A 25,020-nucleotide genomic window follows, 5' to 3' on the forward strand; every position below is an offset into this window, starting at 1 on the left:
AGTTTGGACCTACGAAAGGGGGACGTCACAAAATAATTTGTGAAGCATATAGAACGCCAAAACTGTCTTATCATGCCCATTTTCGTTATATGATGTGCATTTACCTTTTTATGATGTGCACTTGTCATTATATGATGTGCAAACACGAAGCACGATATTTTTGTTTTGTTTTATCCACCAAAATCGTTCAATTTTCTGCTCAATCCATTGTGTGCTTTAAAGTGAATTATTTGAAGAAAAAAATGAAAATGCTAAATATTTAGATATTTTAATACTCATGTAATAACAAAAAATATATCTATATGAAAGGAGACGACAGTGGCCGGGTAGATGTTTACGAGGCAAATATCTCACAAAATACTTTCATCTAATACGGTTGATGGAAATGGGGTCCTTCAAAAAAATAAGCTAAAAAGCTTACACCTTAAAAGCAAAGCATCGATTGTTTAAAAAAAATGTTGTAGTATTCGCTTCAAGATATCTACATATCTATACAGAAAACAAGATATACATTTATATGCCAGTGTTTATAATACCTTGTAAGGTGTCGTATCAAATTATTTGAAATTGAAAGATATTTAAGACTTGAGGAGGTCACTCTAAAGTATCACACAGCAGAAAAAATCGTATTATAAATCCTCTGTAATTCAGACATATTGGAAAAAATGATTGTATTTCATATATTTCTATTTTTATCTTCAATTTTAAAAAGAGGCAGGTCCAGTTTATTCTTTATTTGTTACATTCATAGGGTCAATATAGGGTCAATATAGGGTCGATATAGGGTCAATATAACAAATTAATTAGAACCTATTGGAATTAGAAAATTAAAAATTCTAAAGCGCTTTAAATAATTTTACATATTTCCATTAAAAAAATAATATTCAACGATATTGCTGTTGAAGACATTTAAGCAACTTTTACTTGTTTCTTTTTTTTTCATCGGCGGACTTCTTTGGCCAAAATTAATTACTTTGTATCAGAAGGAACATTACTTCTAGAAGAATCATTTTTGTATTTTTGGTTAGGAATGTCCTCCTTAGATCTTCTTATATATATTTTTTGAAAAAATACTCAAAATTTGTCAATTGCATTAAAACTACAGAATTTACCTATATATATATATATTTAGGCATAAAATTTGATTGCATGTTTATGAATAAGTAAATATAATGTCAGAACTTCACACACGTGAGGCTGTGAAATAAATCCATGGAAATTGGCGCTCTTTCTTCCTAATGAAAATTCATTTAGACATCTAACCTATATAAGAAGCTCTATAAGGTGCTAATCGAAGCAACTGCCTCGGTAATTTTAAAAAAGAAAAAATGTAGCCGTTTAACCTTCACCCTTTAATATACATTTTTAAACAGCGTCCACCAAATGCAGCAAACCGTAGCTAGTCGTATGAGTTATACTTACTAGTATTTTAAAGAGGCACATAGATGTTGTGCTTCCCAGATTTGTTTTTCGTAGGGGACTTGATTCACAACTTGAAGTCACGCCTGGTCAAAGCCATATTTGCGAAATAAACATGTTTAACCCCGCCATGTTTTATATGTTCCTGTCCCAAGTCATGCGGGCGTCTGTAACTCAGTAGTTGTCTTTCAGTTGGTTGATGTCTGTCATATTTATTTTTCTTTTATTGTTTTGTCATAAATCAGGCCGTTGTTTTTATCAATTGAACAGTTTCCCATGGACTTTGTTTATGTCGGGTCCTTTTTAAGTTGACTATACGGTATGGGTGTTCCTAATTGATGAAGGCCGTACTGTGACCTACAGTTGCTTAGGGAACGGCCATTTAACTCCAAAAAGGGGGGGAGGGTTATGGTTTTTTCTTAAAAAAAATATTCTGATCCCCAATTTGATGAAAAAAAATAATGTGGTCAAGCAGATGACAAAAAAAAATTCTGTATCCAGATTTTCCCCATACCTTAAAGTGTTAAATTTTGAAAAAAAAAATAATTTGATTGATAGCGTCGAAAAAATAAAAGAGTGTTTGCGTGAAAAAAAATTTCTGACTAGACAAATAAACATACCCCCCCCCCCCCCTTGAAGTTAGATGGTTGCTCCCTTAAATCCGCTTCATTTGGACTGATTGTCCCGATGGTAATTACGCCCAGAGACATATACCATATCTCCCTATTTTACATTGAAACAGCTACTGATAGGTTCCTCTGATTGAAATAATAACAAAAAAATACGATTTCACTTGCAAAACATCAATGCTTTCGGGTGGGGACTGCCCCCCACATACCTGCCTTGCTAAAATCATAGGTAAAACTACGACTGTATGCATTATATATATAGACTTAATCTGAGTACTAGTAATGTCAGTCTCTTTAGGTGCAGGTGGCGTCATAAGATGTAGTTCTTGAATTTCAACATCGTTTGAATAATTTAAGACAGTCTTGTTTTAATTGTCACAGTTGTTCAAAGGAGGAAGTAATTTTAGTATTTCATACCATATAGAAATAGATAGTCAGTGGTAAAAAAGTTGAATACCCTTTCAATGTATCATTTTCTTTTTTTAAATATTGTTCTCAACCATGTATATTAAGTAAAAAATTAAAACAAACACGTTATATATAAATTTCATGCGTCCGAAGAGCTTTTCTGGATTTACCTTCATCAGGAACACTCAAAGCCGAATGTTTGAAATTCAAGGATGTAAAAGAACCGAAACAGTAAGTACTTAAGTAAGTAAATTGAAATTTTATTTAGAGTAGGCTCATATATACCGCGAGCAAAAAGTTACATGAGCTCTATGGAGCTTTTACAACCGACTATAAAAAACATCAGCATATATATTCACCAAGCATTATATAAACAACAACACAAAAGCATGCAGCACTAGAGAACACATTTAGATACAAAGAAAAATACATAGCATAGCATATAAATTAAGCCATAAAAATAAGGCACTAAATTAAAAGCAAAGCTCAGCATAATTTTAGTAATCATTTATTACAAGCACACAAGAAAAATAGCATAACACGTGACATAAACAAAATGCTGTATGTAACTGGGAGCAGGAATCAAGTTAGCTGCTAGGAAGCACTGGTTGGAATTTGCATGAATTATAATTATATTTTGTCCCCAAACAAGCTATTTATACAAGGCATGCCTTTATACGTTTAAACTGGGCTCTTTCAACCATTTACAAGCCAAAAGTTTGTTCCGTCGGTATTGCTACATGTTCAATAAGTATTAAACAATTAAGAATATCTTTAACCTTTATCTATCTCTATATCTGCTGAAATTAATTTTGTCAATCAAATGCAAATTCATGGAAATTTCTTATGTGTAAAAGAAAGAGCCCATCTTTAAACGACGATTTTGTTTCAATTGTTTTAAAGTTGACTTGGCTGTTTAAGTTACGTTGTTTTTGATTGGATCATCATTTGAACTATTGTTCAATCCACGCTTTCGGCGACGTCCGCACTATTCATATAAAAAGGTGAACCCGATTTGCTTTTGTGATAACGTGCTGATAAACTAAGAGAAAAGCGTAAAAATGGCATCTGCTTCTCCCGCCAAAAATGGACCAAAGAAAACAGCTAAACCGCCACCAAGCCATCCACCGACTATTCAAATGGTTAAAGATGCTCTGGAAGCAATAAATGAACCCAAAGGTGTTCCTGCTTCAGCTATCAAAAACTATATTTGTGAAAAGTACAAAGACATTAATCCAAATTCGTTAAAACCCAGACTTCGTCAAGCACTCACCAAAGGTTTAGAGAAAGGCATCATTGTCCAAACAAAAGCAACATTAGAAAAACCAGTTTTAATGAGTAGATTCAAGCTAGTTAAAGAGAAACCAACAAAAAAGGTGAAGAAAACTACGGATGAGGCTGTCAAGAAAACCACCAAAGTTAAAACTTCAACAGAAAAGAAAACCACAACGAAAAAGGCCACAGAAAAAGTGAAGACAACAAAATCTCCTAAAAAGACGGCATCCAAAGATAAAAAGGAAACCAAACCAAAGAAGACTAAATCACCAGCTAAGACGAAAACGACAAAAACAGCGAAACCAACCAAAGCAGTAAGTATATATTGTAGATGTTTACAGCAAATATTGAATATTGAGGCCGCTCATGCGGGTGTCCAAGTAATCACATAATCACAAATTTTCTGCCAATATAATCACCTAATCATTAATTATTTTTTTAAACAAGTTTATCAAACAATCAAAAATACAGTCCTAGATTATCAAATAATCAAATAATCATGAAATATTTGCTCTGGTAATCAAATAATCAATATAAAAATGGCCAAGTAATCACATAATCAAAAACGCCACGAGGAGGCTCAATATTGGCGAAATCTTAAACTGTTGCCACATGACGGGAAGTCGCGGGAGGGGTTGGGTGAGTGCTTTTCTATCCCAAGCAGCATCTAGTTTATCCGATAATCCCCTGCCAACAAACATTACCGACATAGCTATAAATAAATCGTGGTTTAACAATCATGTTTTGTATATTTTTCTTAAAAACCGCAATAGAGAAAATTTGACAGCAAAAATGTTCAGAATGTTCGAATCTTATGTCAAAAGTGTTCCACCTTTCGGAAATTCCCCCATTATTTCATATAAATTCAAATGTTTAGTAAAAACCTATTGAAGATATTTCTTGTCCAATCTCAAGGATTTGTATAGTCACTATACAAATCCTTGTCCAATCTGAATAAAAAAAAAATCCATTAAATACAGAAAGCAGTTTTAAAAAAAAATTATGAATGGTATTTATGATTTATATTTTTAGGGAAACTATTGTTTAAAGACAAATATGAGTTTCTGCCCTTGAAAAAATCGTATGGCTATATAGGAAAAAAAATGTTGGGTTTATGCCTATTATCTTAAACTAAAATAGATAAATAACTTGAAACAAATTATCAGCAGGACAAAATCTACCAAGAAGTCAATACTGCTGAAATCGCCAGTTGACTCTTTACAGGAGTTATTGCCCTTGAATGATGATTTTTATCATATTTTATGTGACATTTTCCAATTATTTTTAAAACTATAATAGATAGTATGGGGGGGGGGGAGGAAATTCAGCAGGACAAGATCTATCAACAAGTCCACTTGGCTGAAATCGTGAGTTGACACCTTATAGGAGTTAGTGGGCCATACAGCGCACTCAAACAGACCACAACACCACGCACAAACAGCCATTATATCATTTCTAAAGGCTAACGATAAGAAGATGGGAGTTATCAGCCTTAAATTACCACTTTTATTATGTTTTTTTGTGTTTTTGCCTATTAATATCTTGAAAACTATTAAATAGTTTGAAACTTTAAAATCAAATATCAGTAAGACAAGATCTGCAAATAGATGAAATTTTAAATTTATTCCCTTGGAATAACGATTTTTTTTACTCTTTTTTTGTGTTTTGGGAAAAACTAGAGAGAGAAACTAAACAGAAAAAATGATCAGTAATACAAAATCAACAAAAAAGATTTTAGTCATGAATTATATTGTACAATGTTGGAGAGTTCATTGCACATAGACCTAAATGAGCAACACAGGCACTTTAGAGCCTTTAGATTCTTATCTATTTGTCTTTGTACAATATATATGAAAAAAATGGGTAAAAATACTCATTAAAAGGCAATATAAATAGTGGACTTCATTTTCAGCCATCTTGACAAGCTTTTCCTGTTTTTTTCTTTATCATTCAGGACTATTTTTGTCCAAAAATGCAAACATATGTAAAAATCATTGTGGGGCAATAACTCCTGCAAGAAAGTTGACTAATGATTTTGTCTATGTTGACAAATTTGTAGATCTTTATCTTTATATATTGTTGTTGGCTCTGACTCTGACCAATGCTAATATACTAAATATACATTTACATGTACACTGTGATGTTAATTGTTGTAATTATCAATTATGTCAAACAATTGTAACTGATTTTATGCCCTTTATGGGCTCTGTAATTTGGGAAATAATAATATTCTTATTCTATTATAGTTTTCAAGATAATGAGCACCAACTAAAAAAGGAGAAAAATCATCACTTAGGGGCAATATTAACTCGTACAAGGAGTTGCCACAATTTCGACCATGTTTGATTTATTTGTTGATCTCGTCTTGCTGATCATTTGTGCAATTGTTTCTCCATCTATTCTAGTTTTCAAGACAATATGCAAAAATAAAATTTTGTAGTAAAAATATTTCAGGGCAACAACTATAATGAGTTATCTGACAATTACTGTAAGTATGGACAGACAGCAGGAAGATCTTGACATTCTAAAAAAAATTGACCTTTATACATTTTCTCTAGCTGTAATGGTTTTCAAGATGATACACAAAGAGCATTTTACCCCCTTGTTGTTAGCCATGTCCGCCATGTTGGTTTGCAAAATGGGGGTGATTGGGCGAATTCTTTTATACTAGATACATGTACTAGATTAAAGAAAGCTCCATTTGGTTATTGAAACATTTTTGGTTTGTCATTCCAGAGTTGTTGGACCATTATATTTTTAAAGCAATTTTTCACAGAATGCCCACTGACAGTTGGAATTTAATTAACTGGAAAAACTTAATTTTGAAAATTTTCTGTTTCAGATATAAATGATATCACCTGTCTGATTTAAGAATTTTTCACATGTACACTAAAGTTTAGTGCGTGGATTGAATTTTATTACGAAAAAGGAACCTCATTCAGGACTACTAGCTCATATTTTGAAACTTGCAGCATATAATGAATTTATCGCCTTGGTGATCCTGTGGAAGCATCCTCACTTTGACGAGTGTGATTGTCTTGGGTTCAATTTCTGTTTTGGTCAATCAAAAGACTTTTAAATAGGTATTTTTTTGCTGCTGCTTTGCCTAACACACTGCATTGAGTGGTAATGGCAAAGATTGAATTACTGTAGTCGGAATGATTTGTCTGGGTGTTGGTAAAATATGTCTGCTTGTGTTGCCTTATGAACTAGCATATTAAAATTTTGGCTCAGCAAGTTAGTCTTGTGCAAAGCAGGATTCATATCCATATCTTGCTAACATGTTTTCATCCAGAAGATGCATTGTATTTGCCAGTCATCTTATAATGAATATTTTCTTTTCTTTGAAGGTACCAAAGACCCCAAAGACACCTAAAACACCAAAGACAACAAAGAAAACTGCCAAGAAGTAGTGAGAGCCTGGGACAACAAATTTGGTGCAATGCTTTGAATGTTTTATGAATTTTTAACATTATGAACTATTTTTAATTTGTCTGAATGGAATTAACATGTGCTGATGGATAAATGTGCTTCATATTAGTATTTTAAAACTAAAATATCAATTTTAATATTAAAATGTATAAATTAAAAATCAATTTGTTTACAGCTTCTTTTACTGGGGAAGGGGGGACTGCATCCAAGTATAATAGTACACAAACAAGCACTTGCAATAGTACAAGTCATTAAGCTTTGCAATTGTTTAAGGAATTTTTTTTTCTCATTTTTCCCCCTGACTGAAACTTATTTTCTAGCAAAATTTACAACCTTCATGTAATTCCAACTACATTGTAAACATTCTTCATTGATTAGTCTAAAATATTGCAACCTGTCCAAGTACAACCAAACTAGCTACTAATAGCAAAATGTTATTTAAAAAATTTGCTTAATCAATGTCTGACAAAAAAAATCTTGTTTTTTTTCTCTAAATAGTAGCCGATTAAACATTTGCATTACAATCATGACATCTCTTTGTCAACAGTTGATTAAAAATTGTGCATAATGACATTTGATTTGGTTATTTGGTATTGCCTCTGTTCCAGGAACTGTTTTATATGGTTTTACATTTACTCTCTGTCTTATAAACTGCCTCCGTCATCATCTTGTCTCGCCTAGTAATCGAGACATAGGTATTGCTATCCGGCGGTGGCAGCGTAAACTATTTGTATTAAGCTTAATATTTCAGAAGGTAGAAGACCTGGATGCTTCATATCTTGTATGCAGATACCTTATGTTAAGAAGTTTCCGTCTGTCATATGTCCAATGTCCTTTACCTAATTTTCATGGTTCAACGACTGCTTGAAAAAAAAATGTTTTTTGGTCGTGTGAATTTCTCATGAGTAATAGGATAACCATATTTGGTATATGGGTTCCTTGCAATGTCTACATGTCTGTCACACAGGGTTCACTCGACCTCATTTCATGGATCAGTGATCAAGGTTAAAGTTGCGTGATTACGTGATTATACTATAAGCAGCAGTCCAACTATATGTGGTGTATGGAATGACTGTAATGGGTACTTGTCAGTCTGGCAGGTTTCATCTTACCTTGACCTCATTTTCATGGTTCAATTGGTCAATGTTAAGTTTTTGTCTCGCCTTGACGGGAGTCAAAAAGCAAGACATGTATGCTTTTATTGGCGGCGGCATCAACAATGTATTAGTTTGTGATTAGGTCCAGTTTCTGGTGAACCACTAGTGGTAGGTCAATGATATTTGGTATACAGTTGTATTAACATTGGCACATCTCGTTACCATTGAGATTATTTGGCCCTGACCCCTCAGTCATGGTCTATTGACTTTGAATCTTTTGCTTAGTTTTCATGTATTAGGTCAGTTAATGGTAGGTCAATGATAATTGATATGCAGTTGTATAAGCATTACCAAATCTCATTTTCATGGAGAATATTTGGTCCTTTCCCCTCCGTCATGGTCTATTGACTTTTAAACTTTTGCTTAGTTTACATGTATTAGTTTATGATTAGGTCAGTTTAAGATGAACCACTAATGAAATGATATTTGGTATGCAAATGTATTGGCATTTACAAGTTTCATTTCCATGGAGATTATATATAACCCCACCCCCTCATTATGGTTCATTGACTTTTACATAGTGTACAATTTAATGTTTATGTTTAGGTTTGTTTAAAGGGAATTGTGATTATGGAATGATTGTAAAGTGTACATTTCTTTCTTGCAGGTATCATCTAACCTTGACCTCATTTTCATGGTTCATTGTACAAGGTTAAGTTTTTGTGGTTTTGTTTGTTTTTCAAGTACTATAAGCAATAGGTCAACTTTATTTAGTGTATGGAATTACTGTAATTTTAGTCTGGTAGGTTTCATCTTACCTTGACCTCATTTTCATGGTTCATTGGTCAATGTTAAGTTTTTTGTGTTTTTGTCTGTTTTTCAAGTACTATAAGCAATAGGTCAACTATATTGGATATATAGAAGGATTGTAAGGTGTATATGTCTGTCTGGCAGGTATCCTCTCACCTTGACCTAATTTTCATGGTTCATAGGTCAATGTTAAGTTTTTTTTGTTTTGATCTGTTTTTCAATTATAAGCAACAGGTCAAATATGAATTGTAAGGTGTATATGTCTGTTTGACAGCATTTATCTGACCTGAGTTTCTGTGATGCTTTTAGTTAAACCTTTGTCTTTAATACTTTCAACATTAAATCAATTGTCAGTAAAGCGGGTGAGACATTTCAGCGTGTGCACTCTTGTGGTAAAATGTTTGCAAGTGAAGGAGGTAGTGGTTTAGATCCCAACCTGTTTGAACAACCTGAAATTGGTATTTGCTGCTTTTCTGCTAATTACACGTCATTAGGAGCAAGAGCAACAATTGGTTTTTAGGTTGCGTCCAACTCTGGTTCAGTGTCTCTCTAGTTCAAAGCAGGGTCCATGCCCTGGTATGTAAGTAATATTTGCTGCATTACATTAACACTCATCCATCCATCTATTGAGAAACATCCGATTCAATTCGGGTCGATTTGCATGTTACTGGTAGAAACAAGTATCTGAGGTCTATTATTCTTGTTCATGTGCAGGATTATATCCACCAATGATGCATGTACTAGTATTCCTTTATTTTCAATTGTAATAGGTGTTGTAGGATCTTGTAGTTTAACCCTGCAAATATTCATATGCCTCTCTTGGAACTTGTCTCTGGTTGACTTGTGTCATAATGATACTAGTATTGTAATGTTTTATGTTGTTTTGGAGAATTTGGTGCTGATGGGAGTTCTTTAATATGTTCTGTTTTCTTAAAGATTCATCGGAAGATTTAGATCTTGACTTATTATATAAACTCTTTTGTTTTAAGTCTATGTATGTCTTTTGGTTGTGGTTTACTTTTCTGTTCTCATTAACATCTACCCCATATCTCTTCATGAGCCTGCAACATTTTGTCCAAGAAGCAAGATATAGTTGTCCATCCATAGCAGTGTCAACATTAAGGTTGTCTGGTTAGTTTTTTTCCTATTGTGATTTTTGTTGCTGAATGCAATACAAAGGGATTACTTTCTGGTGACAGCAGCCTAAAGCTTTATATTTCAGAAATTTGAAAACCTGGATGCTTCATACCTTATACCCGTATATAGATGCCTTAAATTTTGAAGTTTCTGGCCCTGTTTGGATATATGCATTTTGGCAGCCTATAGTTACCCTAGGTACCAATGGGTACCCATGGCTTGATATTTTTATCCTTACAAGGTCTTAATGTCCTCATAAAGAGTTCACCTGACCTGGACCTCATTTCATGGATCAGTGATCAAGTTTTAAGTTTTTGTGGTCACTTTCATATATCGGATACTGTAAACAATAGGTCAACAAAATTTGGTGTATGGTGCACGTGTCAGACCTATGGGTTTCATCTGGATTTGATGACTTTATGGAATGAATGTTATGAAACTTTGACAGAAGTTTTTTCAAGAAAAAGAAATAGCATCTGAAGTAAAATATTTGAATTTTAAAAATATTCTTATTTTACTAATAAATGAGCATATTGTATGGAAGTCAACATTACACTTATATCTCCGACTGTTAATGACGTCTTTGCACTAAATCCATTGGATGTTGGATGTGTACTGATTGATATTTTAGTCTTAGATACATAATTTTTTTTTATTAGTTGTTATTTGCTTTGAACTAGCTGTCAGTAACTGTGAGTACCCTCAGATCTGTTCTAAGTGTCTTTGTTGTGGGGATGTATAAGTACCTGTCTACATCCACTCTGTTTTTTTGTTAGATGTATTTCTATTATATCCATCTGATGATTTGAGCCTTTTTCAACTGATTTTTATAGTTTGTTCTTATGTTGTACAGTTACACCACTGTCCTAGGTACGAGGAGGGTTGAGCTCTAACAGACATGTTTAACCCCGCCACATTCTTTAAGTGCCTGTCCCAAGTCAGGAGCATGTAGTTTAGTGGTTGTCGATGTCTGTCATATTTGTTTTTCATATATTGTTTTGTTATAATTTAGGCCGTAAGTTTTGTCAATTGAATTGTTTCATATTTTTCATGTCAGGGCCATTTATAGCCGACCATACGGTATGGGTTTTTCTCATTGTTGAAGGCTGTACGGTTACCTATAATTGCTTACATCCACTTCATTTGAACTTTGGAGGATAGTTGTCTCATTGGCAATTATACCACATATGTTTCTATATTAGAAACAATAGCAGGTGAGACTCAGGATTGTACTTATGCATTCGGCCACTCCTTATTCAAAGTACAAAAATTTTTAAAGGAAAATAGGAAATAGGAGTCCAACAGATCTGAAAAGCGCTCGCTAATAGTACCCGAGAAAAATTTGACAAAAATTATTGTTGGATGACAAAAAAAATATTAAAAGTATTGGAAAATAGGAAGCTGAAAAGCACTCACAAGTTATAACTCACCACTGTCAAAGCTGCTGACAAAATATGAAGTCATTCTGTTCAATAGAAAGCAGAAATTGTCCATGTTTTTGTATTGGAAACCCCAAAAATCACTCCAATAAAAACAAGGGTGTACACACTGAAATGTTTTGCCTGCTTTACTGACCATTGATTTTATGTTGGAAGTCTTAAAAATAAAGTTTTACTAAAAGCATTACAGAAAACATTTTTAATAATCTATAACAATGAGGACAAGGTCAGATAAATTGTGTCAGACGGACATATACACCTTACATTTTTTTTAAACACCAAATATAGTTGACCTATTGCGTATGCAAATTGAAAAACAGACCAAAACAACAACTTAACATTGACAAATGAACCATGAAAATGAGGTCATGGTCAGATTATACCTGCCAGACAGACATGTGCAACTTACAATTATTCCATACACCAAATGAAGGAACCTTAGTGAGCGCGCTCACATACCCCACGTCCCCACATTGTCATTGGAGAAATAAAATAAGTGCAAGAAAAAAAAGTTGTATCAGAAAAAAAAATTGAATCATAATTTCCTGTCAATATGCACATCTACATAGTATGTCCTTATTATCTACACAGTTTCATGAAATTCTGTTGTGTGGTTTGAGAGGAGTTGCGATGACAAAAGGTTGCAGTAGTATATTGGGCAAATAAGTTCAAAGGGGCGCAACTCCTGGAAAAAAAATTGAATCGTAATTTCCTGTCGATATGCACATCTACGTAGTATGTCCTTATTATCTGAAAAGGTTTCATGAAATTATGTTGTGTGGTTTGAGAGGAGTTGCGATGACAAAAGGCTGCAGTAGTATATTGGGCAAATAAGTTCAAAGGGGCGCAACTCCTGGAAAAAAATTGAATCTTAATTTCCTGTCGATATGCACATCTACGTAGTATGTCCTTATTATCTGAAAAGGTTTCATGAAATTCTGTTGTGTGGTTTGAGAGGAGTTGCGATGACAAAAGGTTGCAGTAGTATATTGGGCAAATAAGTTCAAAGGGGCGTAACTCCTAGAAAAAAAATTGAATCGTAATTTCCTGTCGATATGCACAACTACATAGTATGTCCTTATTATCTAAAAAGGTTTCGTGAAATTCTGTTGTGTGGTTTGAGAGGAGTTGCGATGACAAGAAACAGGACTGATGGACTGACGGACTGACGGACAGATGGGTCAGAAAAATTATACCCTCCACAACTCGTTGCATGGGGTATAATAAAGCTGACTTATTGCTATTAGTATTTGAAAAACAAACCAAAATACAAAAACTTAACATTGACCACTGAACCATAAAACATGGTCAAGGTCAGAAGATACCTTCCAGATAGATATGTACACCTTACAATCATTCCATACACCAAATGTAGTTGACCTATTGCTTAAAATACTTGAAAAACAGACAAAAACACAAACACTTAACAGTGACCAATGAACCATGAAAATGAGGTCAAGGTGGGATGATACCTGTCAGACAGACATGTACACCTTAAAATCTTTCCATACACCAAATATAGTTGACCTATTGCTTATAGAACTTGAAAAGCAGAAACTTCACATTGACCAATGAACCATGAAAATGAGGTGAGAATCAGATGATACCTGCCAGTCAGACATGTACACCTTACAATCATTCCATACACCAAATATAGTTGACCTATTGCTTATAGTACTTGAAAAACAGACCAAAACACAAAAACTTAACGTTGATCCACTACAATCATTCCATACACCAAAATTAGTATTGTATATGTTAATTGAAAAACAGACCAAAACAAAAACTTAACATTGACAAATGAACCATGAAAATGAGGTCATGGTCAGATTATACATGCCAGACAGACATGTGCACCTTACAATTATTCCATACACCAAACATAGCTGACTTACTGTAAATTCAGAAATTATTGCGTGCATTAATTATTGCGATTTTTCAAGAATTGACAAAAATGCGAGATTAATTATTGCTATATCATGAAAATCTGCATACAGATATATGTTGCAGACATCAGAATGCGAGTTCTTATTTTTACGATAGTCACCCAGTCGCATTAATAAAAACCTCGCAATAATTTCTGAATTTACAGTATTGCTATTAGTATTTGAAAAACAAACCAAAATACAAAAACTTAACATTGACCATTGAACCATAAAAACAATGTTAAGGTCACAAACTACCTTCCCGACAGACATGTACACCTTACAATAATTCCATACACCAAATATAGTTGACCTACCGCTTATAGTATTTGAGAAAAGTACCTTATAACGTAACTTTAACCTTGATCACTGATCCATGAAATGACGTTGAGGTCAGGTGAACTCTGTCTGACGGTTATGTAGACGTTGCAAGGAACCCATATACCAAATATAGTTATCCTATTACTCATACAAGAGGCTCTCAAGAGCCTGAATCGCTCACCTGTATATCATAGAGGAGAAGATTTTTAAATGTTAGCAAACTTGATGAACAAATTGTGTAAAATTGTCTTTAAAGGGCAATAACTCCTTCAGGGGTCAATTGACAATTTTGGTTATATTAACTTTTTTGTAGATCTTACTTTGCTGAACATTATTGCTGCTTACAGTTTATATATATCTATGATAATATTCAAAATAATAACAAAAAACTGCAAAATTTTGTTAAAACTACCAATTTGGTGGCAGCAACCCAACAATGGGTTGTTCGATTCGTCTGATAATTTCAGTGCCGATAGATCTTGACCAATTCAACAATTTTACCCCATGTCACATTTGCTCTAAAAGATGTAGTTTTTGAGATATAAGCCAAAAACAGCATTTGACCCTTATGTTCTATTTTTAGCCATGGTGGCCATGTTTGTCGATGGATACAAACTTCAGATACAATTTATAAACAAGATACCCTAAGGAACATTTAGTTAAAGTTTGAAGGTAATTGGCCCAGTAGTTTCAGAGGAGAAGATTTTTGAATGTTAGCAAACTTGATGAACAAATTGTGTAAAATTGTCTTTAAAGGGCAATAACTCCTTAAGGGGTCAATTGACAATTTTGGTTATATTAACTTTTTTGAAGATCTTACTTTGCTGAACATTATTGCTGCTTACAGTTTATATATATCTATGATAATATTCAAAATAATAACAAATAAAATGCTCCGCTGGGCGCAGCTTGATACGACCGCAGAGGTCGAACCCTGAACAGTTGGGGCAAGTATGGACACAACATTCAAGCTTGATACAGCTCTGAATTTGGATTGTGATTTAATATTTGACACAGCATAGGTTACTGACACAGAATGAATGTGGTCTAAGAACTTAATTTTTTTTAATTTACCTATTATGGTCCAATATCCAAAATCTAAATACATGGTTAGATTCAGCATATCAAAGAATCCAAAGAATTCAATTTTTGATGAAATCAAACAAAGTTTAATTTTGGACCCTTTTTGACCTCAATGTGGACCAATTTGATAACGGGGCCCAAAAATCAAAATACATGGTTAGATTCAGCATATCAAAGAACCCCTTATATTCAATTTTTGTTGAAATCAAACAAAGTTTAATTTTGGACCCCAATTTGGACCAACTTGAAAACTGGGCCCATAATCAAAAATCTAAACACATGTTTAGATTCAGCATATCAAAGAACCCCAATAATTCAATTTTTGTTAAAATCAAACTAAGTTTAATTTTGAACCCTTTGGACCTTAATGTAGACCAATTTAAAAAACAGGACCCAAAATTTAAAATCTAAATACACGGTTAGATTTGGCATATCAAAGAACCCCAATAATTTAATTTTTGATGAAATAAAATAAAGTTTAATTTTGGACCCTTTTGACCTCAATATGAACCAATTTGATAGCGGGGCCCACAAATAAAAAATCTAAATTCATGGTTAGATACAGCATATCAAAAAACCCCATATATTCAATTTTTGTTGAAATCAAACAAAGTTTAATTTTGGACCCCAATTTGGACCAACTTGAAGACTGGGCCCGAAATCAAAATTCTAAATACATGTTTAGATTCAGCATATCAAATAACCCTATATATTCAATTTTTGTTAAAATCAAACTAAGTTTAATTTTGGACCCTTTGGACCTTAATGTAGACCAATTTAAAAACTGGACCCAAAATTAAAAATCTAAATACACGGTCAGATTTGGCATAACAAATAAATAAATGTGGTCAAAGATTTTACAAATCTAATGCGCCATACTGTGCAATTAAAGATTACTTCTTGAAATTTTTCAATATTTGAAATTTGAAAAAAAAAAATATTTGAAGAATAATTCTTTTTAATTTCTGAAATCTGAAATGAGAAAAAATGACCCCCCACAAATTCTTTTTACCCCCCCCCCCCCCCACCTTTTCCCCTAAAAAAGTTCTTTCCCTCAAGATATGGTCATAATCTCAATTCAAATTTCCAATGGAATTTGCAACCATAATTACCCATTTAAATTTACCATAGTGCTAACTTAATCTATTTTATAATAGAATTTAAAATATGGTGTCAAATCTTTCATATGGATTTTTTTGTAAAATAAAAAAGATGCAACATTTGCAGATATTTTTACTGGTCTTCCTTTATAAATATGCATTTCTTTAAACATAATTTAAAAGCAGTGTAAGGGAAGTAATCAAAACGTTGTTTGTGGATTACCTCCCTTACACTGTTTTAAATTGTCTTAATTGTTCATTAACCATTACTTTATACATAATTTAAAAGCAGTGTAAGGGAGGTAATACAAATGATGTATTTGATTTATCTCCCTTACACTGCTTTAAATTATGTTTTGTACTAAAGTATTTGTCCATATAAAAATGCTTGTTTTTTGTCCCTTTTTGGCCCAATTACCCCAAAAATCAATCCCAGCATTCCCTTTGTGATATGGAACCTTGTGGTACAATGTCAGAGAGATCCATACACTAACACACAAGTTATGTCTGGAAGTTACAAAAATGCTTATTTTTGGCCCCTTTTGGGCCCTTAATTCCTTAACTGTTGGTACCATAACCCCCAAAATCAATCCCAACCTTCCTTTTGTGGTATTGAACCTTATGGTAAAATTTCATAGAGATCCATTCACTTAAACTAAAGTTAGAGTGCGAAAACCAATGCGTCTTTGGACGACGACGACGACGCCAACGTCATACCAATATACGACCACAAAATTTTTTTGCGGTCGTATAAAAACTGCAAAATTTTGTTAAAACTACCAATTTGGTGGCAGCAACCCAACAATGGGTTGTTCCATTCGTCTGATAATTTCAGGGGCGATAGATCTTGACCAATTCAACAATTTTACCCCATGTCACATTTGCTCTAAAAGATGTAGTTTTTGAGATATAAGCCAAAAACAGCATTTGACCCTTATGTTCTATTTTTAGCCATGGTGGCCATGTTTTTCGATGGATACAAACTTCAGATACAATTTATAAACAAGATACCCTAAGGAACATTTAGTTAAAGTTTGAAGGTAATTGGCCCAGTAGTTTCAGAGGAGAAGATTTTTGAATGTTAGCAAACTTGATGAACAAATTGTGTAAAATTGTCTTTAAAGGGCAATAACTCCTTAAGGGGTCAATTGACAATTATGGTCATATTAACTTTTTTGTAGATCTTAATTTGCTGAACATTATTGCTGCTTACAGTTTATATATATCTATAATAATATTCAAAATAATAACAAAAAACTGCAAAATTTTGTTAAAACTACCAATTTGGTGGCAGCAACCCAACAATGGGTTGTTCGATTCGTCTGAAAATTTCAGGGGCGATAGATCTTGACCAATTAAACAATTTTACCCCATGTCACATTTGCTCTAAAAGATGTAGTTTTTGAGATATAAGCCAAAAACTGCATTTGACCCTTATGTTCTATTTTTAGCCATGGTGGCCATGTTTGTCGATGGATACAAACTTCGGATACAATTTATAAACAAAATACCCTAAGGAACATTTAGTTAAAGTTTGAAGGTAATTGGCCCAGTAGTTTCAGAGGAGAAGATTTTTAAATGTTAGCAAACTAGATGAACAAATTGTGTAAAATTGTCTTTAAAGGGCAATAACTCCTTAAGGGGTCAATTGACAATTATGGTCATATTAACTTTTTTGCAGATCTTACTTTGCTGAACATTATTGCTGCTTACAGTTTATATATATCTATAATAATATTCAAAATAATAACAAGAAACTGCAAAATTTTGTTAAAACTACCAATTCGGTGGCAGCAACCCAACAATTGGTTGTTCGATTCGTCTGAAAATTTGAGAGCTGATAGATCTTGACCAATGGAACAATTTTACCCCATGTCAGATTTGCTCTAAAAGCTTTGTTTTTGAGATATAAGCCAAAAACTGCATTTGACCCCTATGTTCTACTTTTAGCCATGGCGGCCATGTTTGTCGATGGATCGAAACTTCGGATAAAATTTATAAACTAGATACCCTAAGGAACATTTAGTTAAAGTTTGAAGGTATTTGGCCCAGTAGTTTCAGAGGAGAAGATTTTTGAAATAGTTTACGACGACAGACGACGAAGACGACAGACGACGGACGAAGGCGGATGCCAAGTGATGGCATAAGCTCACATGGGGCCCTTTGGGCCCCGGTGAGCTAAACTAGAGGCTCTAAAGAGCCTGTGTCGCTCACCTTGGTCTATGTGCATATTAAACAAAGGACACAGATGGATTCATGACAAAATTGTGTTTTGGTGATGGTGATGTGTTTGTAGATCTTACTTTACTGAACATTCTTGCTCCTTACTACTATCTCTATCTATAATGAACTTGGCCCGGTAATTACAGTGGAAAATACTTTGTAAAAATTTACAAAAATTTACAAAATTTATGAAAATTGTAAAAAATTGACTATAAAGGGCAATAACTCCTTAAGGGGTCAATTGACAATTTTGGTCATGTTGCCTTATTTGTAGATCTAACTTTGCTGTACATTATTGCTGTTTACAGTTTATCTCTATCTATAATAATATTCAAGATAATTACCAAAAGCTGCAAAATTTTCTTAAAATTACCAATTCAGGGGCAGCAACCCAACAACGTGTTGCCTGATTGGTCTGAAAATTTCAGGGCAGATAGATCTTGACCTAATGAACAATTTTATCCTCATCAGATTTGCTCTAAATGCTTTGGTTTCAGAGATATGAGCCAAAAACTGCATTTTACCCTATGTACTATTTTTTAGCCATGTCGGCCATCTTGGTTCGCAAGCGGGGTCATCGGACACATTTTTTAAACTAGATACCCTAATGATGATTGTGGACAAGTTTGGTTAAATTTGTCGTAGTAGTTTCAGAGGAGAAGATTTTTGTAAAAAATTACAAAAATTTATGAAAAATGGTTAAAAATTGACTATAAAGGGCAATAACTCCTTAAGGGGTCAACTGACCATTTTGGTCATGTTGACTTATTTGTAGATCTTACTTTGCTGAACATTATTGCTGTTTACAGTTTATCTCTATCTATAATAAAATGGTCCGCTGGGGCGCAGCTTGATACGACCGCAGAGGTCGAACCCTGAACAGTTGGGGCAAGTATGGACACAACATTCAAGCTTGATACAGCACTGAATTTGGATTGTAATTAAATATTTGACACAGCATAGGTTTCTCACACAGAATGAAAGTAGTCTAAGAACTTAAAATTTTTTAATTTACCTATTCAAACCATATCATTATTATTTGCTTTTATATATAAATCAGAAATAACCAATTTAAAATGGAAAATTTTAAAGAAAAAAAAGGAAAAAAAAATCCCCCCCCAAATTTTTTGAAACCCCCTTATGATTCATCACCCCCAAACTCAATCCCAGCCTTCCCTTTGTGGTATGGTACCTTGCAGTACAATTTCAGAGAGATCCATACACTTGAACACAAATTATTGTCTGGAAACTAGAAAAATGCTTGGGTTTTTTGCACCTTTTTGGCCCCAAATTCCTAAAAGTTTAGGGCAATTACCCCCAAACTCAAACCAAGCTTTCCCTTTGTGATATGGAACCTTGCAGTACAATGTCATAAAGATCCATACACTTACACACAAGTTATTGTCATGAAACTAGAAAAATGCTTGTTTTTTTGCCCCTTTATGGCCCCTAATTCCTAACATTTTGAGACAATTACCCCCAAAAACAATCCCAGCCTTCCCTTTGTGGTATGGTACCTTGCAGTACAATTTCAGAGAGATCCATACACTTGAACACAAGTTATTGTCTGGAAACTAGAAAAATGCTTATTTTTGGCCCCTTATTCCTAAACGTTTTGGGCAAGTACCCCCAAACTCAATTCCAGCTTTCCCTTTGTGATATGGAACCTTGTAGTACAATTTCATAAATATCCATACACTTACACACAAGTTATTGTCATGAAACTAGAAAAATGCTTGTTTTTTGCCCCCTAATTCCTAAAATTTGGAGGCAATTACCCCCAAAATCAATCCCAGCATTCAAACCCTCAATCAGCATCATTTAACAGTAATATCTAAAAATGGAAATTACATAATAAAGGTATTAAAATAGAAAATGACATCATAGTCATGGCTAAAAATAAACAAAATCCTTAATCAGCAACATTTTACAGTAATATCTAAAAATAAAATTCCTTTGTAACCATAAAAGCCCATTTAAATACATCATGACAGATATTAAAATAGAAAATGACATCATAGTCATGGCTAAACATAGCAAAAACCTTAATCAGCATCATTTAACAGTAATATCTAAAAATAAAAATTTCTTTGCAACCATAAAAGTAAAATAGAAAATGACATCATATTCATAGCTAAAAATAAACAAAATTTTTTTTTATTACCAAATTTTAAATGGAGTTTATTAAACTAAAACAATAAATTTGCAACCATAAAACCCCATTTAAACACATCATAAAAGTATTAAATAATTCAACTACATCATAAGGCTATAAAAATAGAAAATGACTTCATAGTCAAGGCTAAAGGTAAACAAAAAACCTTCATCAGCAAAATTTTATATTGGCAAATTTCCAATGAAGTTTATTATACTAAAATTGTTGGCAAATTTCCAATGCATTTATTAACAATAAAGTTATTGGCAAATTTCCAATTTACATAATTTAAAAGCAGTGTAAGTGAGATATTTAAATGAGTTTGAATTACCAACCTTACACTGCTTTTAAATAATGTTTTGTACTTATTTGTCTATTAACCTGGAAACCCTTGTTTATTCACCTTTTTTTCCCTTATTATTTAAAGGTTTGAGCCATAACCCTACCCCAAAGCCAATTCTTAATTCCAATGTAACCTAAATTTACAATATACATAACTTCAATTTAAGTTTTTGATAAAATCAAACCACATCATTATTATTTGCTTTTATATCTAAATCAGAAATAATTAACCAACTTTAAGTGGAAAATTTTCACACATCACGCCCCCCAAACTCAATCCCAGCCTTCAGTTTGTGGTATGGTACCTTGCAGTACAATTTCACAGAGATCCAATTACTTAAACACAATTAATTGTTGGAAACTAAAAAAAAATGCTTATTTTTAACCCCTTTTTTAGCCCCTTATTCCTAAACATTTGAGCAATTATCCCCCAAACTCAATTCCAACTTTCTCTTTGTGATCAGAATTAACCAACTTAAAATGGAAAATTTTAAAGAAAAAAAAAAGGAAAAAAAATCCCCCCCCCCCCCCCCCAAATTTTTTGACCCACTTCCCTTTGTGGTATGGTACCTTTAAGTACAATTTCAGTGAAATCCATACACTTGAACACAAGTTAATGTCTGGAAACTAGAAAAATGCTTATTTTTGCCCCCTTTTTTGGCCACTTATTAATAAATGTTTTGGGCAAACATTTTACAATAATATTTAAAACTGAAATTAATTTGTAACCTTAAAATTAAATAGAAAATGACATCATAGTCATAGCTAAAAATAAACAAACTATTGGTAAATTTCCAATGGAGTTTATTATATTAAAACAATAAATTTGCAACCATAAAAGCGCATTAAAATACATCATAAAAGTATTAAAAAAAATTTAACTACATCATAAGGCTATTAAAATAGAAAATGACATCATAGTCAGACTAAAGGTAAACAAAAAACCTTCATCAGCAAAATTTTATATTGGCAAATTTCCAATGAAGTTTATTATACTAAAATAATTGGCAAATTTCCAATTTACATAATTCAAACATAGTGCAGGTGAGATATTTAAATGAGTTTGAATTACCAACCTTACACTGCTTTTAAATAATGTTCTTTACTCAATTATTTGTCTATTAAAATGGAAACCCTAGTTTTTTAACCTTTTTTCCCCTTATTCCTTAAACGAAAAAAAATAATTACCCCTTTTTTTACCCCCCCCCCCCCCTTATGATTCATCACCCCCCCTTCCCCCCCAAACCAAGCTCAATAACAGCCTTGCCTTTGTGGTATGGTACCTTGTAATACAATTTTAGAGAGATCCATACACTTGAACACAAGTTATTGTCTAGAAACTAAAAAATGCTTATTTTTCACCCCTTTTTAGGCCCCTTATTACTAAACGTTTTGGGCAATTACCACAAAACTCAATTCCAGCTTTCCCTTTGCAAAATGGAACCTTGTAGTAAAATTTCAGAAAGATCCATACACTTACACACAAGTTATTGTCATGAAACTAGAAAAATGCTTGTTTTTTGCCCCCTTTTGGCCCCTTATTCCTAAAATTTCGAGGAAATTAACCCCAAAATCAATCCCATCATCGACCCTTTGTGATATGGAATCTTGTAGTACAATGTCAAAGAGATCCATACAATAACACACAAGTTATGTCTGGAAGTTACAAAAATGCTTATTTTCGGCCCCTTTTTGGCCCCTAATTATTTAACTGTTGGTACCATAACCCCCAAATTCAATCCCCACCTTCCTATTGTGGTATTGAACCTTATGGTAAAATTTCATAGAGATCCATTCACTTAAACTAAAGTTAGAGTGCGAAAACCATTGTGTATTCGGACGACGACGCCGGACGATGACGACGACGACGCCAACGTCATACCAATATACGACCACAAAATTTTTTTGCGGTCGTATAATAATATTCAAGATAATAACCAAAAACGGCAAAATTTCCTTAAAATTACCAATTCAGGGGCAGCAACCCAACAACGGGTTGCCTGATTGGTCTGAAAATTTCAGGGCAGATAGATCTTGACCTAATGAACAATTTTATCCTCATCAGATTTGCTCTAAATGCTTTGGTTTCAGAGATATGAGCCAAAAACTGCATTTTACCCTATGTACTATTTTTTAGCCATGTCGGCCATCTTGGTTCGCGAGCGGGGTCATCGGACACATTTTTTAAACTAGATACCCTAATGATGATTGTGGACAAGTTTGGTTAAATTTGTCGTAGTAGTTTCAGAGGAGAAGATTTTTGTAAAAAATTACAAAAATTTACGAAAAATGGTTAAAAATTGACTATAAAGGGCAATAACTCCTTAAGGGGTCAACTGACCATTTTGGTCATGTTGACTTATTTGTAGATCTTACTTTGCTGAACATTATTGCTGTTTACAGTTTATCTCTATCTATAATAATATTCAAGATAATAACCAAAAACGGCAAAATTTCCTTAAAATTACCAATTCAGGGGCAGCAACCCAACAACGGGTTGCCTGATTGGTCTGAAAATTTCAGGGCAGATAGATCTTGACCTAATGAACAATTTTATCCTCATCAGATTTGCTCTAAATGCTTTGGTTTCAGAGATATGAGCCAAAAACTGCATTTTACCCTATGTACTATTTTTTAGCCATGTCGGCCATCTTGGTTCACGGGCGGGGTCATCAGACACATTTTTTAAACTAGATACTCTAATGATGATTGTGGACAAGTTTGGTTAAATTTGTCTTAGTAGTTTCAGAGGAGAAGATTTTTGTAAAAGATTACAAAAATTTACGAAAAATGGTTAAAAATTGACTATAAAGGGCAATAACTCCTTAAGGGGTCAACTGACCATTTTGGTCATGTTGACTTATTTGTAGATCTTACTTTGCTGAACATTATTGCTGTTTACAGTTTATCTCTATCTATAATAATATTCAAGATAATAACCAAAAACGGCAAAATTTCCTTAAAATTACCAGTTCAGGGGCAGCAACCCAACAACGGGTTGTCCGATTCATCTGAAAATTTCAGGGCAGATAGATCTTGACCTGATAAACAATTTTACCCCATGTCAGATTTGCTCTAAATGCTTTGGTTTCAGAGATATATGCCAAAATCTACATTTTACCCCTATGTTCTATTTTTAGCCATGGTGGCCATCTTGGTTGGTTGGCTGGGTCACCGGACACATTTTTTAAACTAGATACCCCAATGATGATTGTGGCCAAGTTTGGTCAAATTTGGCCCAGTAGTTTCAGAGGAGAAGATTTTTGTAAAAGTTTACGGACGACGGACGGCGGACGACGGACGACGGACGCAAAGTGATGAGAAAAGCTCACTTGACCTTTCAGGTCAGGTGAGCTAAAAAGTGAGAATTTCTCATGACAAAAAAACTTAATTTTTTTTTCAAACTGTCGCTGAACCATGAATATGAGGTCAAGGACAATGGACATATGATTGACGGAAACTTTTTAACATAAGGTATCAACATACAAGATATGAAGCATCCAGGACTTCTACCTTCTGAAATATAAAGCTTTATACAAATAGTTTACGCTGCAGCTGGATAGTAATACCTATGTCTCAGACGAGACAAAAATTGAAATAGCAGATGTCATGGAGACATCACAATACAACAGAAGTGATCCATAAACATCTACAACTGGATTCTGTACCACAATAATAAAGACTGATGACAATCTGTATACTCCCCATCCAATCCTGTCCAATTTAATGGTCAGAAGATAACAAATATTGTTCTATTCCAGAACAACCACTTAGACTGATTCTCTTAACAATAGTGCAAATGAATGGTATAACTAAGTTTTACATAGTGTCTAATGAATTTAACCATGAACAGAGTATAGTGTCTACTAAATTTACTTGCACAACAGAGCTTCACTGTACAATTAATCAAATCAATAGTTTTTGCAAAATTATCTTCCTTGTATACTATCAATTAGATAACCTTTTCTACCTCAACAAATATTTTCTTTTAACAATCAATGACAACAAATAAGTCAAGTGAACAATGACAATAGTTAATTTCTTTTTAAAGAAGACAATAAATGCTAAAGCTTGGAAAACCTTTCCAAAATATTAAAAATGCCTTAGGGGAGGTTACCCTCTCAATTCATTTCAACTCTGTTTCAGCTCTGCATTGACTTGGCTTTTATATGGTTTTGGACATTTCTAGTACATCTCAGGGGAAGTAACAAGAATATATCATATA

General features: G+C 33.4%; 1 protein-coding gene across 1 annotated transcript; it reads left to right on the top strand.

Moving 5' to 3' along the window:
- Positions 1 to 3,431: 3,431 nt before the first annotated feature.
- On the top strand, positions 3,432 to 7,316 carry LOC127709257 (histone H1-like). Its single transcript, XM_052214686.1, has 2 exons — positions 3,432 to 4,045; positions 7,082 to 7,316. Exons 1-2 carry the CDS (start codon positions 3,518 to 3,520, stop codon positions 7,142 to 7,144), a joined length of 591 nt encoding a protein of 196 aa, XP_052070646.1. The 5' UTR covers positions 3,432 to 3,517; the 3' UTR covers positions 7,145 to 7,316.
- The last annotated feature ends 17,704 nt before the right edge of the window (positions 7,317 to 25,020 follow it).

Source organism: Mytilus californianus, unplaced genomic scaffold (genome assembly GCF_021869535.1).
Source record: "Mytilus californianus isolate M0D057914Y unplaced genomic scaffold, xbMytCali1.0.p SCAF_7, whole genome shotgun sequence".
In the NCBI taxonomy this organism is placed as follows: Eukaryota; Metazoa; Mollusca; class Bivalvia; order Mytilida; family Mytilidae; genus Mytilus; species Mytilus californianus.

Coding starts and splice junctions, on each gene's coding strand:
- LOC127709257 (XM_052214686.1), top strand. CDS start 3,518: ATGGCATCTGCTTCTCCCGCCAAAAATGGACCAAAGAAAACAGCTAAA. Junction 4,046..7,081: donor CAGCGAAACCAACCAAAGCA/GTAAGTATATAT, acceptor TTTTCTTTGAAG/GTACCAAAGACCCCAAAGAC.